At 42.0% G+C, this 17,777-nt stretch overlaps 1 protein-coding gene across 12 annotated transcripts in view; it reads right to left on the bottom strand.

Moving 5' to 3' along the window:
- Positions 1-416: 416 nt before the first annotated feature.
- Positions 417-17,777, bottom strand: part of BBX (BBX high mobility group box domain containing) — a 290,697-nt gene continuing 273,336 nt past the window's right edge. For 8 of the 12 annotated variants that reach the window (XM_066347880.1, XM_066347881.1, XM_066347876.1 and 5 more), the window contains 3 exons: positions 11,928-12,125; positions 9,626-9,932; positions 5,378-5,499 (listed from right to left, as the gene is read on the bottom strand). In XM_066347880.1, the coding sequence (XP_066203977.1) occupies position 5,499; positions 9,626-9,932; positions 11,928-12,125 (506 nt within the window). In that variant the 3' untranslated portion in view covers positions 5,378-5,498. Of the gene's footprint in view, positions 5,500-9,625; positions 9,933-11,927; positions 12,126-17,777 lie in introns of all 12 variants that reach the window. The other 4 variants (XM_066347885.1, XM_066347888.1, XM_066347886.1 and 1 more) reach the window with 3 other exon arrangements.

Genomic DNA, 17,777 nt, shown 5'->3' with positions numbered 1-17,777 from the left:
ACAAGTAAGCAATTCAAACCCATGAGACAAGTTCATAATCTGGCATGTGGAATCTCAGGTGGTTTTTATTCTCTTTGATAAATTCCTGAGAGCAAGAGACTTGTTTAGTGCTAATGAAATAAGAAAAATGTTGCTGAGCATGTGCTGAGCTCCAGATCATGCACCTTCCCTTCCCCCGGGTCTGCCCCTCTCAGAGCCAGAGGCACTGATCCGAGGTGTCGGGGGGCCACGAGCCAGCCTCTCGGGGGCCACAAAGAGGGCTGTGTTCGTTTGTGGAGCATGCGTGCATCTGTGATTTTGAGCTTGTGAGGTAAGATTTGCAGTGTGGGTGGAGGGTTTGGAGGCATTGAATTAGGCTTTTGTTACTCAGTAACCAGCTCTGGCCTAAGTTATTAGGAAATCTTTGGAAGTAGTAGTTATGTTCACAAAAACTAATTCTGTGCATAAAAATCAAACTGAGGGCAGGATCATTTTGACCACTGACTGCAACAAGAAAATAGTGGCCATAGAACTTTTAAGTGCAAGGTTTCCTCTTTTAATTTATTAATATAAATCATACCACCACAGATAAAATTTGGTCAGGAGAGGAAACATTTTCTTTGAAGAAAATGTGTCTTTTTTAAAGAAAAGCATAGGATGAGCAGATGGAGGTGTATTGTGAAATCAGATATATTGGTTTTGTTATTTCCTCTTTTGCTGCTTCTTTGTTCTGAAATGTAAGGAAGATAATGTCCCCAGTGAAAAGGACAAGGTCATTTTTATGGAGTATGATAACTTCACTATCACTTCTAAACTAAAGCAAAGCAGTCCATCGAACCCTGAATACTTCACCTGACATATCTGGTAAGATGAACTGAACAAAACTCTTTCTTTTTCACTTTAAGTATAATGTTAGTGATCTAAGTAAGATAATTTTTAAGAATCCCAAAACTCAAAAACAAAATCCAAATCTAATTCTTTGGGAATGCTTGTATAAATAAAAACAGCATCTAATTAACAATTAGTACACTCTTCATAAGGTGCAAAACAAGTTCCTATGCGGGGAAAGCTACAACTTAATTTCCACCTAGCAGTCACTCTGAATACTTTATAGGTCACATGTAATAACTGCATTTGCTTCTACTGCCCATTTTCAGCAATACACTGTTCTCTCTGGAGAAGGCGGTTTGTGAAGTCAAAACACTGCAGTGGAAAATAGTGGCACTGAAGGTAGAAGCAAAAACAGACAAATCTTTGAAACAGGACTTAATGAAATGAACTTTTAAAGCCGAGGTAGCCCATTAGAATTGGCCGTATCTGAGGGCTCTGTGGAGCAGTGCAATCGAAGGTGAATCTCTTCCACAGTGTCGCATGCACCACACGCTCCCTTGGCGGGTGAGGACTCCGGGCCTCTCGAGTCCTCCTTGCTTGCCCTCCGTGCAGAGGTGACACTTTTCCCTGGTGCATGGATGCCGGCTCCAGCCTCCAGCTGCTGGTCTCCAGAACACTTAAGATTCAGACAGTAGTTTAGCAGGCAGCATGGTCCCACTGCTTCACATTAATGCCAAACACCAAACCTGGAACGGAGCTGTCGGACATTTCCCGTCCCTCCCCTCCCCCACACAGACTGTATAAACAAAACGTGTCATTCAGTTTTCAGCCTCCACCTGGTTCTGTAACAATTTATAATTTGCTTGAGCTTTTATACAGGTGCAAACATTGTCATATAATGAGCCAAAGACTGCAGAGTGCAAACAAAATTTTATGACTTAGACAGAGTAGCATCTGACTTACTAAGAAAACGACAGGATTAGACATCTTGGATTCTAAACAGCCAGACCAGTTCAGATGCTCATTGTTTATAGTGTTCCATCACTTTTCTTCCCTCCAGCAGTTTTAATGGCAGGAACTAGGGTATCAATGATAACGTGGGAATGATGTCAGCATTTCGGCTTTGAGATGGCATTGGTAGAAAGCTCATCTAACAGGATATAATAAATATATTTCTGACATCAGACTGTCAGAATTACAACAGTATGATCTATCCTTTAAAAAGGGTTTTCACGAATTAACACTTTTGATATAAAAATCTGAAAGCTAACCTAATTAGGGGGTAAGAACCTGTATCTTCGATGTCGCGGTGGGACATTTTTTCCTTTTCCTAATCTCATTACAGTATCCAAACAAGTAAAAACTCAAAAAGGATGTCTTACAGTATTTTTTCTTTCACTCAGCTTCTTCGAGCTGCAGCTTCAGTTACTATAATATACTCTACACACTTCAAAATTACATAGGAAATACCCAGAATAACTAAATAAATAAAAGGCTAAAGGAAACTGGAACAGTACTGTGTCTCCATTTGAGACTAAATTATCCACTTCCAGCATAACAGAGAAGGGCTAGGACAATTTTTTTTTTCCCCCAAAAGATTTATATACAGGTTTGAATCCAGAAATTAAGGTTAAAAGTATAAATATTGATAATTTCAACTAAATTCAGAATGGTTTCAGAAAGATATGATACAACAATTTAGAATAAAACAAAGCAGAAGAGCATCATATTTTGGTTTGCTTGAGATTATACATAAGGTGCAACAACTTATTCTCTTGAGGATGCTTGTGGGACAAATGTTAGTATAGATGGTATTCGTTGGTGGGTTAAGGGTACACACTACAGCAATACAATTTTCCAAAAATAAAGAAGAATGAGAGAAATGCAATGATGATGATAAATGAGGAAAAGGGGAGGATGACACATTTGTCTGAAATAGTTGTGCTAACAAATGTTGTTACCTGAAAATACCAACACCCCTTCCCAGCGGATTCAGGGCATGAGAAAAAGCACGATTATTGAAATCAAGATTTGCACTCAGAGGGACGACAAGGCGAGTGTCTAACTCTAAAGGACTATAAAGCTTTGCAGGATTTCTGCTACTCTCAGTGCCTAAGCGCTTAATAATTAAGCATTTCTACAAAAAGTGTTTTTTTTTTTAAAGTATCTGAAAACAGTCATGTTCAGTAGGCCGCCCCTCCCACTACCGCCCCTGCCTAAGGGAAAAGCCACTGAGGTTTAGGAAAAGCAGATCAAGTAAGATATTAATCACATAGAAAAAAGCAATCTTTTGTTTTGCTTCTTTTTAAAAAAAGGTCCCATGAATATACAGCAATCTCTTGAGGATCTCTAGTGAAATGCGATCAGAGGACTGAAGGAGGGTGCTCTGGCAAAAATAGATCTATTCTAACGAGTCCTACGGAATAACAAGTTAGTACCATTGTCAAGGTGCATGTTCTGCACCGTACAATTTTTGTTGTTGGTTTTTTTTTTTTTTAATTTTTTGGATTTTAGCTAATAATAATGTTAAAATCACTGCTAGCAAGTGGTCCAAGAACTCCCAACAGCCACCAACACTGGGACCCAGCAATTTCCAAACATTCAGTTTGTGTTTTGAGAGTTTAGAAAATATTAATAAAACAGCATCGTAGTAAAAACATTATGCTGCAATCTGGGGCTGCTCACCTGATTTATTTCTATGTGAATGGGCTTAAGCTTTGAGCTCCGATTAGTCTTGCTTACTAATCCCTTCCTCCTCTGCAAGTACGATGAGTATGCATTTTTGAGAATATCATACCAATGCTCTGCTGCCCTCTTTACCTGCTTAGAAAAAAGTCTCTCTATACATTCTTCTTCAATTCTGTTAGTACGTTGTACATATTTTCCAGCACCGGAACTGAAGTAATATCTACAACCACGAAAAGCTAAACCTAGTCAGTACTAATAGAATCATTTTTTTTTATATGGCTATTAGGTCAAATTACGATTAGAAAAAAAAATTATCATTATGATTCAGTCAAGTATAAATAAGAAAGCTAGATAAAACCTTGTAAACTGTCATCATTTGGAGATCTAATTCAAAAGCTTCAAACTTGAACTAACACTATCAAAATTCCACCAGTTTGAAAACCAATAAAAATTATTGCTGGAATCCAATAATTGAAATTTGGTAGTTTGTGCTGCGATGCAAGAGTGGGGAAATACTTTGTGCTATGGAACAAATACCCTGTAAATTCTGTAGCCTCTGACTAATTTTGATTTGTCACTTTGCATCTGTTGCTAGGAAACAAGACACTGAATGTCAGGTGGTTAAGTCCATATGTTGAATGTTCTAAGCCAGTTGATCCACTTGGCACTGGCGAATGTGGTGGGTTTTATGTTCAAAAACAACAAAACACAAAAGGGAAACAGAAACTTGCAGGTGGATCTATGACGGAGAGTCCCACTCTGGCCAGGCACGCCTCCCTTATCATTTACAAAATACCTCCTAACAACACAAACTCAAAATGGCTCCAACAGCCTGCCGTGCCAGTGAGGCTGTGCATAGCGAATGCTCCCCGTCCAGTCTGGGAGGATGGAAAAAGTCTGTGGTTCAAAGTCCACATGACGTGAGTGTCTTCAATGTGTTCAGAATAGTGAAGTAATACTAAGGTCACTTCTGAATAATATTTTTTCTCTCTTTTTTTTTTGTTTGTTTGTATGAACGATCCATTGGTCACTTAGACCCCTGTGTAAAAATAAAAGAATCCTCAAGGCATGAAAACATCAGTAATCTGTAATCTGCAGGACTCTTCCCCTGTCTGGGAAAATATTTGCCACAATTTGCCCCAAGCAAATTCTTCTTGGTCACTCAAGGCTAAGAAAAAAATTGAGCTTGTAAGAATGGTAATTTTTTTTCTTTTCTTTCTTTCTTTATTTTTTTTTTTTTGCCAGCAAACTACCGCTCTGGTGGCAAATATAAAAGTGCAGAATATATGGACCACGAGGCCGAGCATACACCACTAACAATGGTACATCTGCCTGCCTGAGATGCGTGAGAGCCTCAGGACAGGCTTTCAATATTATTCTACAATATAAATGTAGGTATAACCTATTATATAAACCTTCTTAGAACTTAAATCTCCATGTACAAAAAAGACTAAGAATATCTAATAATAACTAGTGCAGTGCGTCAGTTTTTCTTTTTTTTGTTTTTTTTTTTTTGTTTGTTTGTTTTTGTTTTGAAAGAGTAACTAGGTAATATATGAAACTAGTTTCACACTCTCTGATTGGTAAAAGAGATGCTGGATGAGCTATAGTAAAGGCAGCCTTTTACCAAGTGACCACCTATTACCATCAACAGCCTTCAACAGAAAGCAAAGCTCCAGGATCATTCCGTTTCTACTCATTCTCAGACAGATAACACCCTCAAAGACTCTGGGTTCCGAAAGAACAAATGGGCCCAAGAGGCTACCTTCTGCTTCAAGGGGATCTGGGCCATGTCGGGCAACAAGCGCTGGTCTGCAGTCTATTCTCCCACCACATGGACTCGCTAGCATCCCTAGGTAAAGACAAGGCTAGGGTAGTAGGTAAAGCACAATGTTTTACAATTAAAGGGCGCTTCACTGGTCAGCGCAGGAAATAAGTACAGGAGCCTGTGGCATCTCTTTTGGCTGTCCGTCGCGGGTGAGCGGAGTTGACCTCTGACCTCTGGGGAGCAAGAGAAAGCAGAAACAAAAGAAATTACTTATTCAGACTATGTTATCCAAAATAGGTGAAGATGATTAATAACAAATAGCTTTCTAAACATTTGTTTAATAGCTGCTGCTGACTTGTTACTTATACTGTTTAATTAAAACCCAATTTTGTCCTTACAGCTTCTTTCTTTCCATATATATGTTTTTTTTTAAAAGAATTTCTTAATTCAATTCCCCTCCCACTACTCAAAACCATATTCTGTCCCCAAATGGCTACCTCTACTGTGTAGAATCTGGAGTGACAACAGATTTGGGAAATTCCTTAAGAAGTGGGAAACTTGAAGTCAAGGACTAAGTAAGGTTCTAGGAAAATAAATCTTCCTCTTGATCCACAGATACAGTACTAAAAAATGACACATTCCTTTTCTTGACTTGCCTGAGGGGGAAACTTTCCTATTCGAATTGATAACCTCCAGGCTCGTTTCTTAAGTTGTATAATAATGAACCCAATTTAAAACTGAAGGCGAATGAAAGCAATGGTCCTTGAGGAGAAAGAGGTATACTATGACTCAAAAAATAAAAACTCCGAAACCCTCCTAACTTAAGAAAGGGTTCACAGGCATATGGACAGAGTTTGCATAGGGAAAAAGGCAAGTACTGTACTGACTGGATTTTAGAGTGTGAGAAAATCCAGTCAATTTGGGCCAAAATCAACACACATGGAGAGAGAATTCTAGGCAAGACTAGAAAATTCATAGAAATTCCCATCACTTGGATTGGCATTATATCAAACATAGCTGATTTGTCATTCAGCTTTTGTTGAATCAGTAGGACAAAGTATGACTTCTTTCATAATTAGAATAAACTGTTCAAAATTCTTGGTAATTTCTACAGGGCTATTCATTCTATAAGGATTGGACTGGGCACTTCCTTGACACTTCCCAGCAGGCTTACCACGCCCACACGACGCACGCGCTCTGCACTGGCCTACAGTGGTTTGCAGTGCACAGCACTGTGCTTAAAACACACAGTGTAGCCGCAATGTTTCCATTGGTTTGAAGGTTTCCATACAGTATCTTCTTCAGATTACATAGAACAAAAAGTGCTATTTTAAAATTCAAGTTACATCTGCTCCATAACTATATCCAATTCCTTTCTTTTGATGCAAAGAAAAGAAAGAAAAATGCAGACGAATGCCAAAATTTGGGGACATCAGAATCCAATGATCACTTAGCCTAAGAGATTATTAGCACTTCAGAAAAACAAACCACGTGTTATAATAAAACTTCTGGACTAACTCGTCTATTCATGTGGGGATGCTGGAAGAATCAACTGTTCAACATGTTCAACTCTGTTCAAGAAAGATGAAATGGAAATTATTTTTACCTTTATGACTGAATATGTAATAATATTATAAAACGAGAAGAATTTTAATAAGTATTAGAAAAAGAAAAAAGTAAGTAAAGTAAGAAATAAAAAGTCCAATGTAAAAAAAGAAAACAGCAAGAGGGGGAGAAATTGGGGTGAAAAATCCAACTTAATGGAAAAAGAAACCAGAAGCATGATGGGAGCAAATGACATGGCTGCGACTAACTGATGGCTCTGGTTCCTGGGGGAGGTCAGGGAGAGGCTTCTTGACTTTCCTCGAGGTGACAATGCTTGCTAAAGCAGCACTCTGGAGCCAAGGCAAAGACACTGCAGTTCAGGGACTTGGGTTCAAATCTTAACTCACTTTGGCCGCATGCTCTTGGCAAGTTAATTCACCATTTGAGCGGACATTAAAATGTGACTAAAAAGACGCACCTAGCAGGGTTGATATTAGGATTAAAGTTTAATGAACTTTCCTCCTTATAACACTCTGTAAATAAACAGGCTGTCCACAAAGGTTTATTAAACTTCCTTTTTCCTGCATTTTTTTAGAACTGCCTTTCTACATTGGGTTTTTGAACCCAATGTTAAGATACCTTGTGGCAAGAATGAAGGTTATATATTTCTACCCTTAACTCTGTTGACTATGCACTAAATTATGAACCTAGGTGATACCTAGTAATAAATAATTGATGTGCAACCAGGTGCAATTTCATTACGTCTATAGGTAGAGGAAGGCCTGGTAGTTCTGCTTTAACAAGCAGGGGCTAAACTTACAGCTAAGGTTCCCTAGGGGGAATCTGTCTTTCTGTATATTAAGAACACTCATCATCTGTTATGTTGATAGTGAAATCTAGTAAGCAACATTGTTCTTTCTAATAGGTTAAAAAAAACCAACCACCTTTACTTATACCACTTTTTCCATGCCTGCTAGCTAACTTAAGCAATCATACCTCAAGAACACCTCATTTATTCATTCACCCATTCATTCATCTGTTATTTACCCACTGATGTGACAGTAACTAAGGCAGCCGGAGACATGCAGGATAAAACTAGTGCTTTGTTTTCAAAATATACTGGAAGGAGAGAGAAGCCTGGACAGAAAGTTACAAACCAACGTGGCAGCTGGTTTGAGAAGCGCGTACGGAGAGCAGGGAGGCTTCTGGCTTCAGGGGGAGAGAAGAAGACAGAGAGCTGGGGTCGGAAGGAGGAGGGGCAGCAGGTCGCCTGAGAGGAGAAGGAATAGAGGGAAGAAAGAACTGGCTCCTGTGGACGGGAGCAAGCCATTACACCTGAGCAGGGCGGGGAGGAGCATGGTGGCTTGGTGATAAGAGCAATGGTGTGACCACAGCCAATAGCAAGGGGGGGCTCTGTGATAGCCTTTTCTGAGCCCTGAATTCTTACCTTTTTTTTTTCAGTCTAACAGTTATATTCTAGATTTTTCTTTTGTATTGAATTTATTGGGGTATGCTGGTTAACAAAATCATACAGGTTTCAGGTGCATAATTTCACAACACATCATCTATACCCTGTATTGTGTGTTCACCACCGATTACCTCTTATTTCCACAATTTATGGGGGTGCTTAGGAATACTCAGGCATGTGTTTCTGTATGTGTATTAGTTTGTCCTCTGTACTCGACTGGAAAACTCCATGAGTGGAGAAGTGCCTGTGCGTTTATCTCCCTCAGAGACCTGAGCAAATTTTAACAATGTCTATTAGCATTCACGTGCTGTTAGGCTGTTAAGGAGCAGACATGAAAAGAACTTGGACTTGCTGGCAGTATGTAGAGGCTGTCTGCGAGGCAGGCCTGGAACTGGAATGGGACAGGTAGGTGGAGAGCAGGAGGCAAGCCCAGCTTGTGTCAGGGCCTCCTACACCTGGGTGTGAAGGAGGAGACTGAAGCCTGCCAGGTGGGTAGACAAGTTGTCCTTGACGCCAGCCAAGCTCTTTGTACTGAAGACCGAAAAGCTGAGAAAATAGCTTATCTGTGGGTAATCCACTCTGAATACAAATATGAAATATCCGAATTTACAAAAGGCTTTTTCAGCTTCCTGAAAGATCCACTAAGTAGCAAAATACTCAATTATGCACTTAGACCTTAATATGCTTTCTGTGGGGTTTTACCAAGTTCAAGAGGCTTTCACATCTATGATCTCAGCTGATCCTTGTAACTGTGATTCTCCCTGGATATTACTGTGTTTAGTGCAAGATGACAAAACTGAGGCCCAGAGAAAGAAATGACTTTGTAGCACACAGAGAGGGGAAGATAAACCCAGACCTTGTGTTTGCCACGAGTCAGATGGCAAGATCCTCTTTTTCCTGAAGCAACCCCGTTTTCTTCTGCTGGTGCCCACTGCCACCTGCTAGCGCTGGGTCCCCAGACTCACTCCACATAACATGTCTATGGAATGAGGGCCAGTGACACCCATTTTATAGAAGAAAAAATGGAGGGCACGGAGGTGGATGATCTTGCTCAAGACCTTGCCGTCTGCAGCTAGGACTCAAACCCATGTGGGAGGCCTGACTCCAAATCTCATGCTTAAATATCGATTAGATAATGCTGCTTTGTTGCTCTATCAGACTTTTTACAGAAAAAAAAAAAGTTTAGCCACATAATCATATATTCAAAATAAAATACTAGCCTGGCTATTTTCTCTAATATTTTTCCCACACTGCTAATCAGCACATGTACTTTCCTAACCTCACATAAAGCAAGAGTTCTTAGTTCCAGAACATATGAACCCCAACGCATCGTGAAAAAACATCACCAGTGACGTGCGAACGGGTGAGTCTGGCTTCCTGTTGCTTTCTCCATCCATGTTCCGCGGGAGGCGTGCGGCTGAACTGCATCCGCAAAGCCCGTCGGAGCTCGGCTCTCCGCCACTGACCTGTGCACGTTCTCCATGGCGGCCACCTCGGCCAGCGCGGCCAGACTGAAGAAGGCGGACACGGCCGGCATCTCGGGCGTGCTGCTCCGCGTCTGGGTGGCCTCGGCGCCGTGCGCGCACTCCTCGCCGCAGCCGCCCGCCGGTACTCTGGGGGGCCTCCTCTGCAGCTGTTCCTTTGGTTTGTCATCTGGAACGAAACGGAAACCCATCACGGGAGGATCCCTCTCTTCTCTCCCGGGAAAAGACACAGAGGAAACTCCGTGCCAGACAATGTGAAATGAATTAAGATTCTTTACGGTTCACTTTTGTCAGCCACAGAATATTAAAGGCTTTTATGAAATCTCTTCTTCCACGGTCACAAAACTCTGTAATTAAGCTCAACCGCAATTGTGGGCAACGCTGTGCCCGGAAGCTGGGCAGGAGAGACGCTGTGTTTTAGTCACGGTCAAGGAACAGGTCAGGCCTGGAGAAGGAAAAATGGGCTTTGGCCACAATAAAACCCAAGGGACTTCTGCAGAGGGGCCTGTGGCTGCTGTAAAGGGGCCCTTAAAACCCCAGCTGACCAAATATTTCTGAGGAAGCCATAGCATGCCCTACCATGGCAAGCTGGACACTCAGAATGCTGTGACACCAACACTTAGGACGGCCAACACTAATCCCAATGAGATTAACCAGTCCCAGTGAGGTCCCAGGTTGGCGTTCCCACTCTGAAGACCTACTGAGAGAAAGACAGAGAGCCAGTGTGCCTGCTGGAAGTGAGTGCGTGTTCTTTATTATGTAGCCATTATAGAGGGGTAGGTTTTTATCATGGTTTTAAACACACTTCAACTATAGAAAATAATCGATAAAGGCAGTAAATGTCATATGTTAAATGAACATGAAAGTGCTATGTGCTTTTCTACATGAAAGAGAATATCTTCTAAAATCTTTCACTCTCCCTACAAGTCAAAATGAGGCTATAACCATTTATGAAGTGAAAATCACAGAACAGACCCACAGCGGAACAGGAAGAAGGGAGGGACTCAGTATCAGGAAAACTACATTCTACTCCTCACCCTACTTCTTAGAAGTAGTTCAAAGCATTCAGAAACAAAATTCTACCTCTCTGAGCTTCACCTCTTATATGACAAGATAAAATCAGGGATCTTGACTATGCTTGACGGTTCTAACAATCTACATATGCAAGACAAGAGAAGTACACAGAACTCACTAACTGTCCTCTAATTCTAGCTCAGCAAACAATGAATCTGTATTAACTAGAATAACCTAAATCAGATGTTTATAAATCTTATTCTCAAAAAACACCCATTTTTTTTTTTCATACTTAGAGAATTCATAATGGGCCCTTGATCTTTTCCTGGAAACTGGATTAGCATTGGGGGACGGTACTTCCGTCAGGGCTGACAGACCACGCTAGGTGTGCTCAAAGGCAGAAAGGCAATGGCTATGACCACTAATGTTTAGCTGGTGTCGCACCCCCAAGATGGAGGGAGGAGGCTCAGTGTCACTCTCTGACCTCACTCTAAGCTTGGGCCCATCAGGCAATTCTGCTGCCATGGAGACGGCCAGGAACAACAGAGACCACAGACCACTGCAAATGGAGAAATTCACTGTAAGTTAAGAGTTGGTTAAAAATTAGCCCGGGGAACTCAAGAAATCCAGAAGCATTCATTCTCAAGCTCCCTTGGTGGTCTGACCAGCGTTGGAGAAGTGCTGGATGCTTTCTAAGGTGCCTTTCTTCACTGGTTTAAATACCTGATGACCTGGTTTGTAGTGACTGGAGCGGTGGATGGAGAAACACTGATTCATCTGATATTTTTAAAAGTCGAGGATCTTTGGGAATTTACTTAACCAAGCCTGTTTTTTGTGCACGCTGAGAAAGGAAAGGAGAAGCTGACAGTCCTAAAATTTACCTTTTGTTTCTAGGAATTCAAGATATGCTCTTGAGAAAAGAGCTATGGTTTTAAAACATGGACTAAAATATGTACATTTGGGAGTCTGTAGAAAACTAGCTCCCAGGAGATCCAGAGAGAGAAAATGTTACTGTGACCACACCTGCAGAACAGACCTATTTTAGGTGACGACCCACAATTGGCGGATAGTCACTCGCTAGCCCAAGTGCCCACGGGGGTCGGCTGTTTGTTTGGTCTGGTTACCTCTGCCTAGTGCTCCCTCTGCTTACCCAGAGTACCTCCTGCTGGTGACACCCGGCCATCTGCTGTCCTGACCAGGTGTGTGATCTTGGTTTTCCTCGCTTTTCTCTTTTGGCTGCCCACCAGGGGTTCTTGCGTTGCTGTTGGCTCTGGAGTGTTGGGAATGGATGGGGCATTTTTAACCTTATGAGCAGGCGCTGTGGTGTTTTTGTCTTCTGTAAATATGGCTGAAATAGGACAAACCATATATAGTTACACACAAAAACACAAGGCACCAACATTGCTCTTGGAAGGAAACATTTATAAATGTCTGACCCATCTGAACGGAGAAGTTACATTCAGAGTTTTCAAAGTATTGATGGGGGGAAAAATACAACAATGCCCATAATTTTAAACATATACATTTATATTTGCTTTGATAGATTAAGTACTGAGTATTAAGATGCCCCCTCTCCCTGTCACTCTCTTAATAGAATACTAAACACCAAGAGGCCATTGGAGTAACATTTTCTAAATGTCTGGATCTGACAAGTTGATGGAGAGGATAGTGTATACAAATTTGTATAAACTGTTTCCCAACTGACCACAATTTCTACGTGTGGCCAGCGATCTAGCTGAGATCCTTTTGGCCAGCTGGTCTGAAGAAGATGACAAAAGAAATTTCTCATCTTCTGAGGATTAAATATGTGGTTCTTAAAGCTACAGTTATCACTAGGACATCTGCTTTCAATCCCCGAGATGGACTAATCAGATAAAGAAGCCGCCTTCTTACTGACCGCTCAGGAAGGACCTGACAAACATTGGTGTAGCCAGTATGTAATGAAACTCTCTTCTATTTGCTAAATTCTAGGATCAGGTGAATGTGCTTAGTGAGATAACTTAATGAAGTACCATTGTCAGCAGGGCTCCTTGGAAAGCTTAGCTTTAGGTACCCTAATTCTAACTGGATTATCAGTAAATCATTTCATAGCACACGTCTGTACCCTCATCGCGACTGTCAAGAGTAAAGAACACAGTTGTCACCAAAGACTTGCTCCCGGTTCAAACAGTTTCGGACTGCTTGTGTCCTTTCTTATACACCCATTTCTTTAGGAGCTCACTCTCTCTTTCCCCTTAACTTCAAAATAAGACAAGAATACGCAGATCTGAGTCGAGTAAGCATTTACGAGCACATGCATGTTGTCAGGTTTCATGAGTGGGATTTTTTTTTATTCCAGTGGCTGAAGGTCTTTTGGGCAGGAAAGAGATGCACCTTTCCATTTTTAAACTATCCAATCTCTTAAGACAGGCATAGAAATTGTTTTTGACAAAAAAGAGAAAAGTATGGTTCAAAAAATTATGGTCTGACATGATGAACTCTGTGCAAACGGACCCTGGAGGAAACTGAAAGTGCTTCTCAGAGGAGGATGTGAAGGTAGACATTGGAAATAAGAAAATATATATTATATATATATATAAAACATAGGAAGAAAAGAAAAGCTGTAATAGGAAAAGAACATAGCGAGAATAAGGGTTTGGGAAAAACTCAGTGTTCATGTATATACTTGAATAGGCTTCATTTTTAATCTAGCTCTCTAATGGGTTTAGTTAGACACATCCTTGAGAAAGGAGGGCTATGAATTTGTAAGATCTTTGCCCTCGAGAGACTGACTCCAGGCTTCCAATTACAAAACAAGTGGGAAATAGTTTCAGCTACATGAAAGGACGGATGTAAAGCATAAATCGTAACATAATTTGGGGCTTGGTCTTCCATCAATATTGCATAATAGATGGCTTTGTGGGGACAGGATTAAGGAAATCATTATTTAAAAGAAACACACACCCACTATTTGGCAATATTCCCAAACACCCTTTCAAGCAAATAATCAAAAATTAGAAAAAAGGCTCTTTTAAAATTGTATCTATCCCAAGGTCAAATAGTTTTAGCATATTTAGACTTTGATATTTAACATAACATATGCCAGTGGTGGTATATCTTTTTATATTTTTATTTTATTTTTAGGTGAGAGGCAGGGAGATTGTAAGGCAGACTCCTACATGCAACCCAAATGGGATCCACCTAGCAACCCATCTAGGGCCGATGCTCAACTAATGAGCTGTTTTTAGCTCCTGAGGCTGTTGTGCTCAGACCAACCAAGCCATCCTCAGCACTTGGGGCCATGCTACAACTGAACCACTGGCTGAGGGAGGAGAAGAGGGAGAGAAGAGGGAGAGAAGTAGATGGTTACTTCTCCCGTGTGCCCTGACCAGGAATTGAACCTGGGACGTCCATACACTGGGCCAACGCTCTATCCAATGAGCTACCAGCCAAGGCCTATTTTTACATTTCACTTTGAACTTCAATAAAAGCTACAGAAAAGCAAAATGAAAGATAATTTGGTTAGAGACACTCCAATGACGTTTCATGACTCTGCAGTAGCTTTGAAATTCAGAGCCTCCTATAGGTAAAGAAGCCCAAATCTGAGTTCACAATGGGAATTAAATGACCTCTACTGGAGAGTCACGAGCTTCAAAATATTCGGTTTCTTATCCAGACTCATCAGTGGTCCCTTCTGATCACAGGGGGAATCTTATCCACTTCTCTAGTATGATCACTATATTATATTTATTCTTTTTTTTTTTTTTTTTTTTAGAGAGGAGAGAGAGAGGGAGAGAGAGAGACAGAGAGGGAGAGAGAGGAGAGAGAGACAGAGAGAGAAGGGGGGAGGAGCTGGAAGCATCAACTCCCATATGTGCCTTGACCAGGCAAGCCCAGGGTTTCGAACCGGCGACCTCAGCGTTTCCAGGTCGACGCTTTATCCACTGCGCCACCACAGGTCTGATCACTATATTATAGATGCACCTTCCAGAAAAAACATTTACTTCTTCCTTCTCTTCCTCTTCCCAGAAAAATCCACAACTTGTGAAAATAATGGTACAGCACGTCGCAAAGAGGAAGGATGTCTTACATTAGAAGACTAGTTATTGAAAGTAGAACAAGGGGGTCAAAGAGAAGGCATGGACACCCAGCAAAGGGCCAAGCGCACTGGGAAAGATGACCTGGTTTCCACACAAAGATCACGGGGTGATGGAAATCACAGTCAGAGAGTCACCTGGAGTCTACTCATGACTTTTAAACTCACTAATTGTGGGACCACAGATCTCAGTTTCTTCATGTAAAGATGGAAACTGGATAGATTAGTTGCAAGGGAGCCGCCCAGCCCTAAAATTCTTTTCATTTTGCCACATAGCCTCGAATCAGTGTCCTGACCAGGGAGAAACAAGTTTCCAGCCTGCTCCAGAGGCTCAAGGCCAGGAAAGATACTCCCTTGATAAAGTATATGATTGTCCAATCACTATGCTCTACACCTGAAACTAGTACAAAATAATGTTGACTGTCACCTGTAATTGAAAAAACTAAAATGAAGAGTACTACCTTGACTAGGACTATTAGATTTTTTGTTTTTTTTCCGAGCCTTCCAATGGTTTCATTTCTATTCAATGCTTACTCATTTTCCTGTGTGTTTCAGACTAATCGGTAAACACACAGTAAAAAGCCAAGGGATGGTTGCAAAGGGACTGCAAAGGGGGGGTGCAGCTCAGACTGAACACACACTGGGACTGGGGGAGGCTCAGAAACGAGCCTTCCAGGAGCCGGGGGGCAGAGGCAGGCCAGCCGACAGACATGGGCAACCACCAAGTCCGCGTGGTTGGTGGACTGGGAGACGGAAAACAAGCGAGTCAGGTTGCAGACTAAGAGCAAAACAAAGAGAATGTTTTGCAAGTTCTCATAACTCACTGAAAAGGAGGCACTGCTACTTCTCATTTAGATGTCATCTTCTCTAAAACTACTGTCAGATCAAGAAGTAACTGTGGGCCCTGCAGATTGTCTCCATTTGAAAAGGGTGAGTAATGGGACCTTGCTAGAGTTTGGAAGAGGAGTTAAGAGTGAGTCCTACACTGGCCGTGGCCAGCTGGCTCAGTGGTAGAGCATTGGCCTGGCGTGCAGGAGTTCCGGGTTCGATTCCCGGCCAGGGCACACAGGAGAAGCGCCCATCTGCTTCTCCACCCCTCCCCCTCTCCTTCCTCTCTGTCTCTCTCTCTTCCCCTCCCGCAGCCAAGGCTCCATTGGAGCAAAGTTGGCCTGGGTGCTGAGGATGGCTCCATGGCCTCTGACTCAGGCTCTAGAATGGCTCAGATTGCAGTGGAGCCGATGCCCTAGAGGGGCCGAGCGTCGCCCCCTGGTGGGCATGCCGGGTGGATCCCGGTTGGGCACATGCAGTAGACTGTCTGTCTGCTTCCCCCGCTTCTCACTTTGGAAAAATACAAAAAGGAGTGAGTCCTACCCCACGCTCTGACCCAGGAGTTAACCCAGGACACCTTGTCTGGTGGCCTAGACCGAAGACAGCTTCAGGGTCAGCACTCAGGGGGACAGAGTTAGGATTGGCAATAAGGTTAAATCAAAGTGGTTGTCTGGGACAGGCCAGTAGATCTGAGCCCAGAAAAGAAAGCCTTGTGGTTAGGGACAGGAAACAGAAAAAGCTTCAAGAGGAAAAATGTCCAAGTTGGGTATCAAGACAGTAAGCCAGTTCCTTTTCTTTCTCCCTGACAAACTAATGGGAATGTGGGAAAAGAAAGGCTTTGTCGCCTACAAACAAATTAAGTCATTTCTCTTTCGGTTTGTAATTGAACATACAAACCTACCCACGCACTGCAAAACAAGTCCACGGGGCTAGTTTCCATTTTCCACGATCATCATAACACACTTGGAGAGCCTCATCTGACAGTGATAATGGGAGCTCACTCCTGGAGCAACATTAGGAATGTGGCAGTAACACGCTCTGGGTTTCTAAACTCGACTCCCAAACTGTGGAGCAAGTTTTTTGTCTTGTACCCCAGGAGACCACTAGAGCGCTCCACAGTCATGAATTCACATTCCAATGAGGGGAATCAGACTGGCACTGAAATTGTTAGAGCCAAATCCGGAATCTCATTGCCTTTGGTTGGTCTCCTGTGAGCTGAAAATGCAGTCGGACGTTGAGAGCAACACAGGAAAAAGAATCAAATGAATGAACCTAATCTAAGATCCCAGAAGGCCTTGCTCAAGTTATATAACAACTATTTTGAACTAAGAAAAGAGATCAAATTAGCCTGAGTGCTATAGAGCTTGTATTTGAAAATCTAACTATAAACCAGATTTTCTCCCCTGTAATTAGATCTATTGAAAAAACCCCCACACAAAACAAACAAAAAACCCACACAAAAAACTCTAATTTTATGGTGAGTCCCATCTTAGGTTTTCGATTTTCTTTTCTTATAGGATAGCATTTTTTTTTTAATTTTATTTATTCATTTTAGAGAGGAGAGAGAAAGGGAGAGAGAGAGAGAGAGACAGAGACAGAGAGAGACAGAGAGGGAGAGAGAGAGACAGACAGAGAGAGAGAAAGGGGGGAGGAGCAGGAAGCATCAACTCCCATATGTGCCTTGACCAGGCAAGCCCAGGGTTTCGAACCGGCGACCTCAGCATTTCCAGGTCGACGCTTTATCCACTGCGCCACCACAGGTCAGGCCAGGATAGCATTTTAATTTCAGCATCTGAGCCAAATGAGGGCCATCTACAGAGATGCCTGAAACCGGAACCTGTGGTGGCCAGTGTGCTCTCGCGGGAAAGACTACCGGGTTTTCCTTCCTGCTTATGTTGGTCAGGCTTCAATTCCTTACCGTGTACGTACTTGGGGCCTCCTGAATTCACTGAGACTGCTGTGAAGATTAGTTCCACACACAAAAATATACGTATATTTGTAAAAGCCCTCTGGAAACTAAAATGTAATACTAGGGATTAATTATCATCATCCTTTCTATTACAACTAGAAATCATTATCTAGCTTCAGTCTGAGCGT

This window comes from Saccopteryx leptura, chromosome 8 (assembly GCF_036850995.1).
Source record: "Saccopteryx leptura isolate mSacLep1 chromosome 8, mSacLep1_pri_phased_curated, whole genome shotgun sequence".
NCBI classification, from domain to species: Eukaryota; Metazoa; Chordata; class Mammalia; order Chiroptera; family Emballonuridae; genus Saccopteryx; species Saccopteryx leptura.
This window is presented reverse-complemented; position numbering and strand designations above follow the sequence as displayed.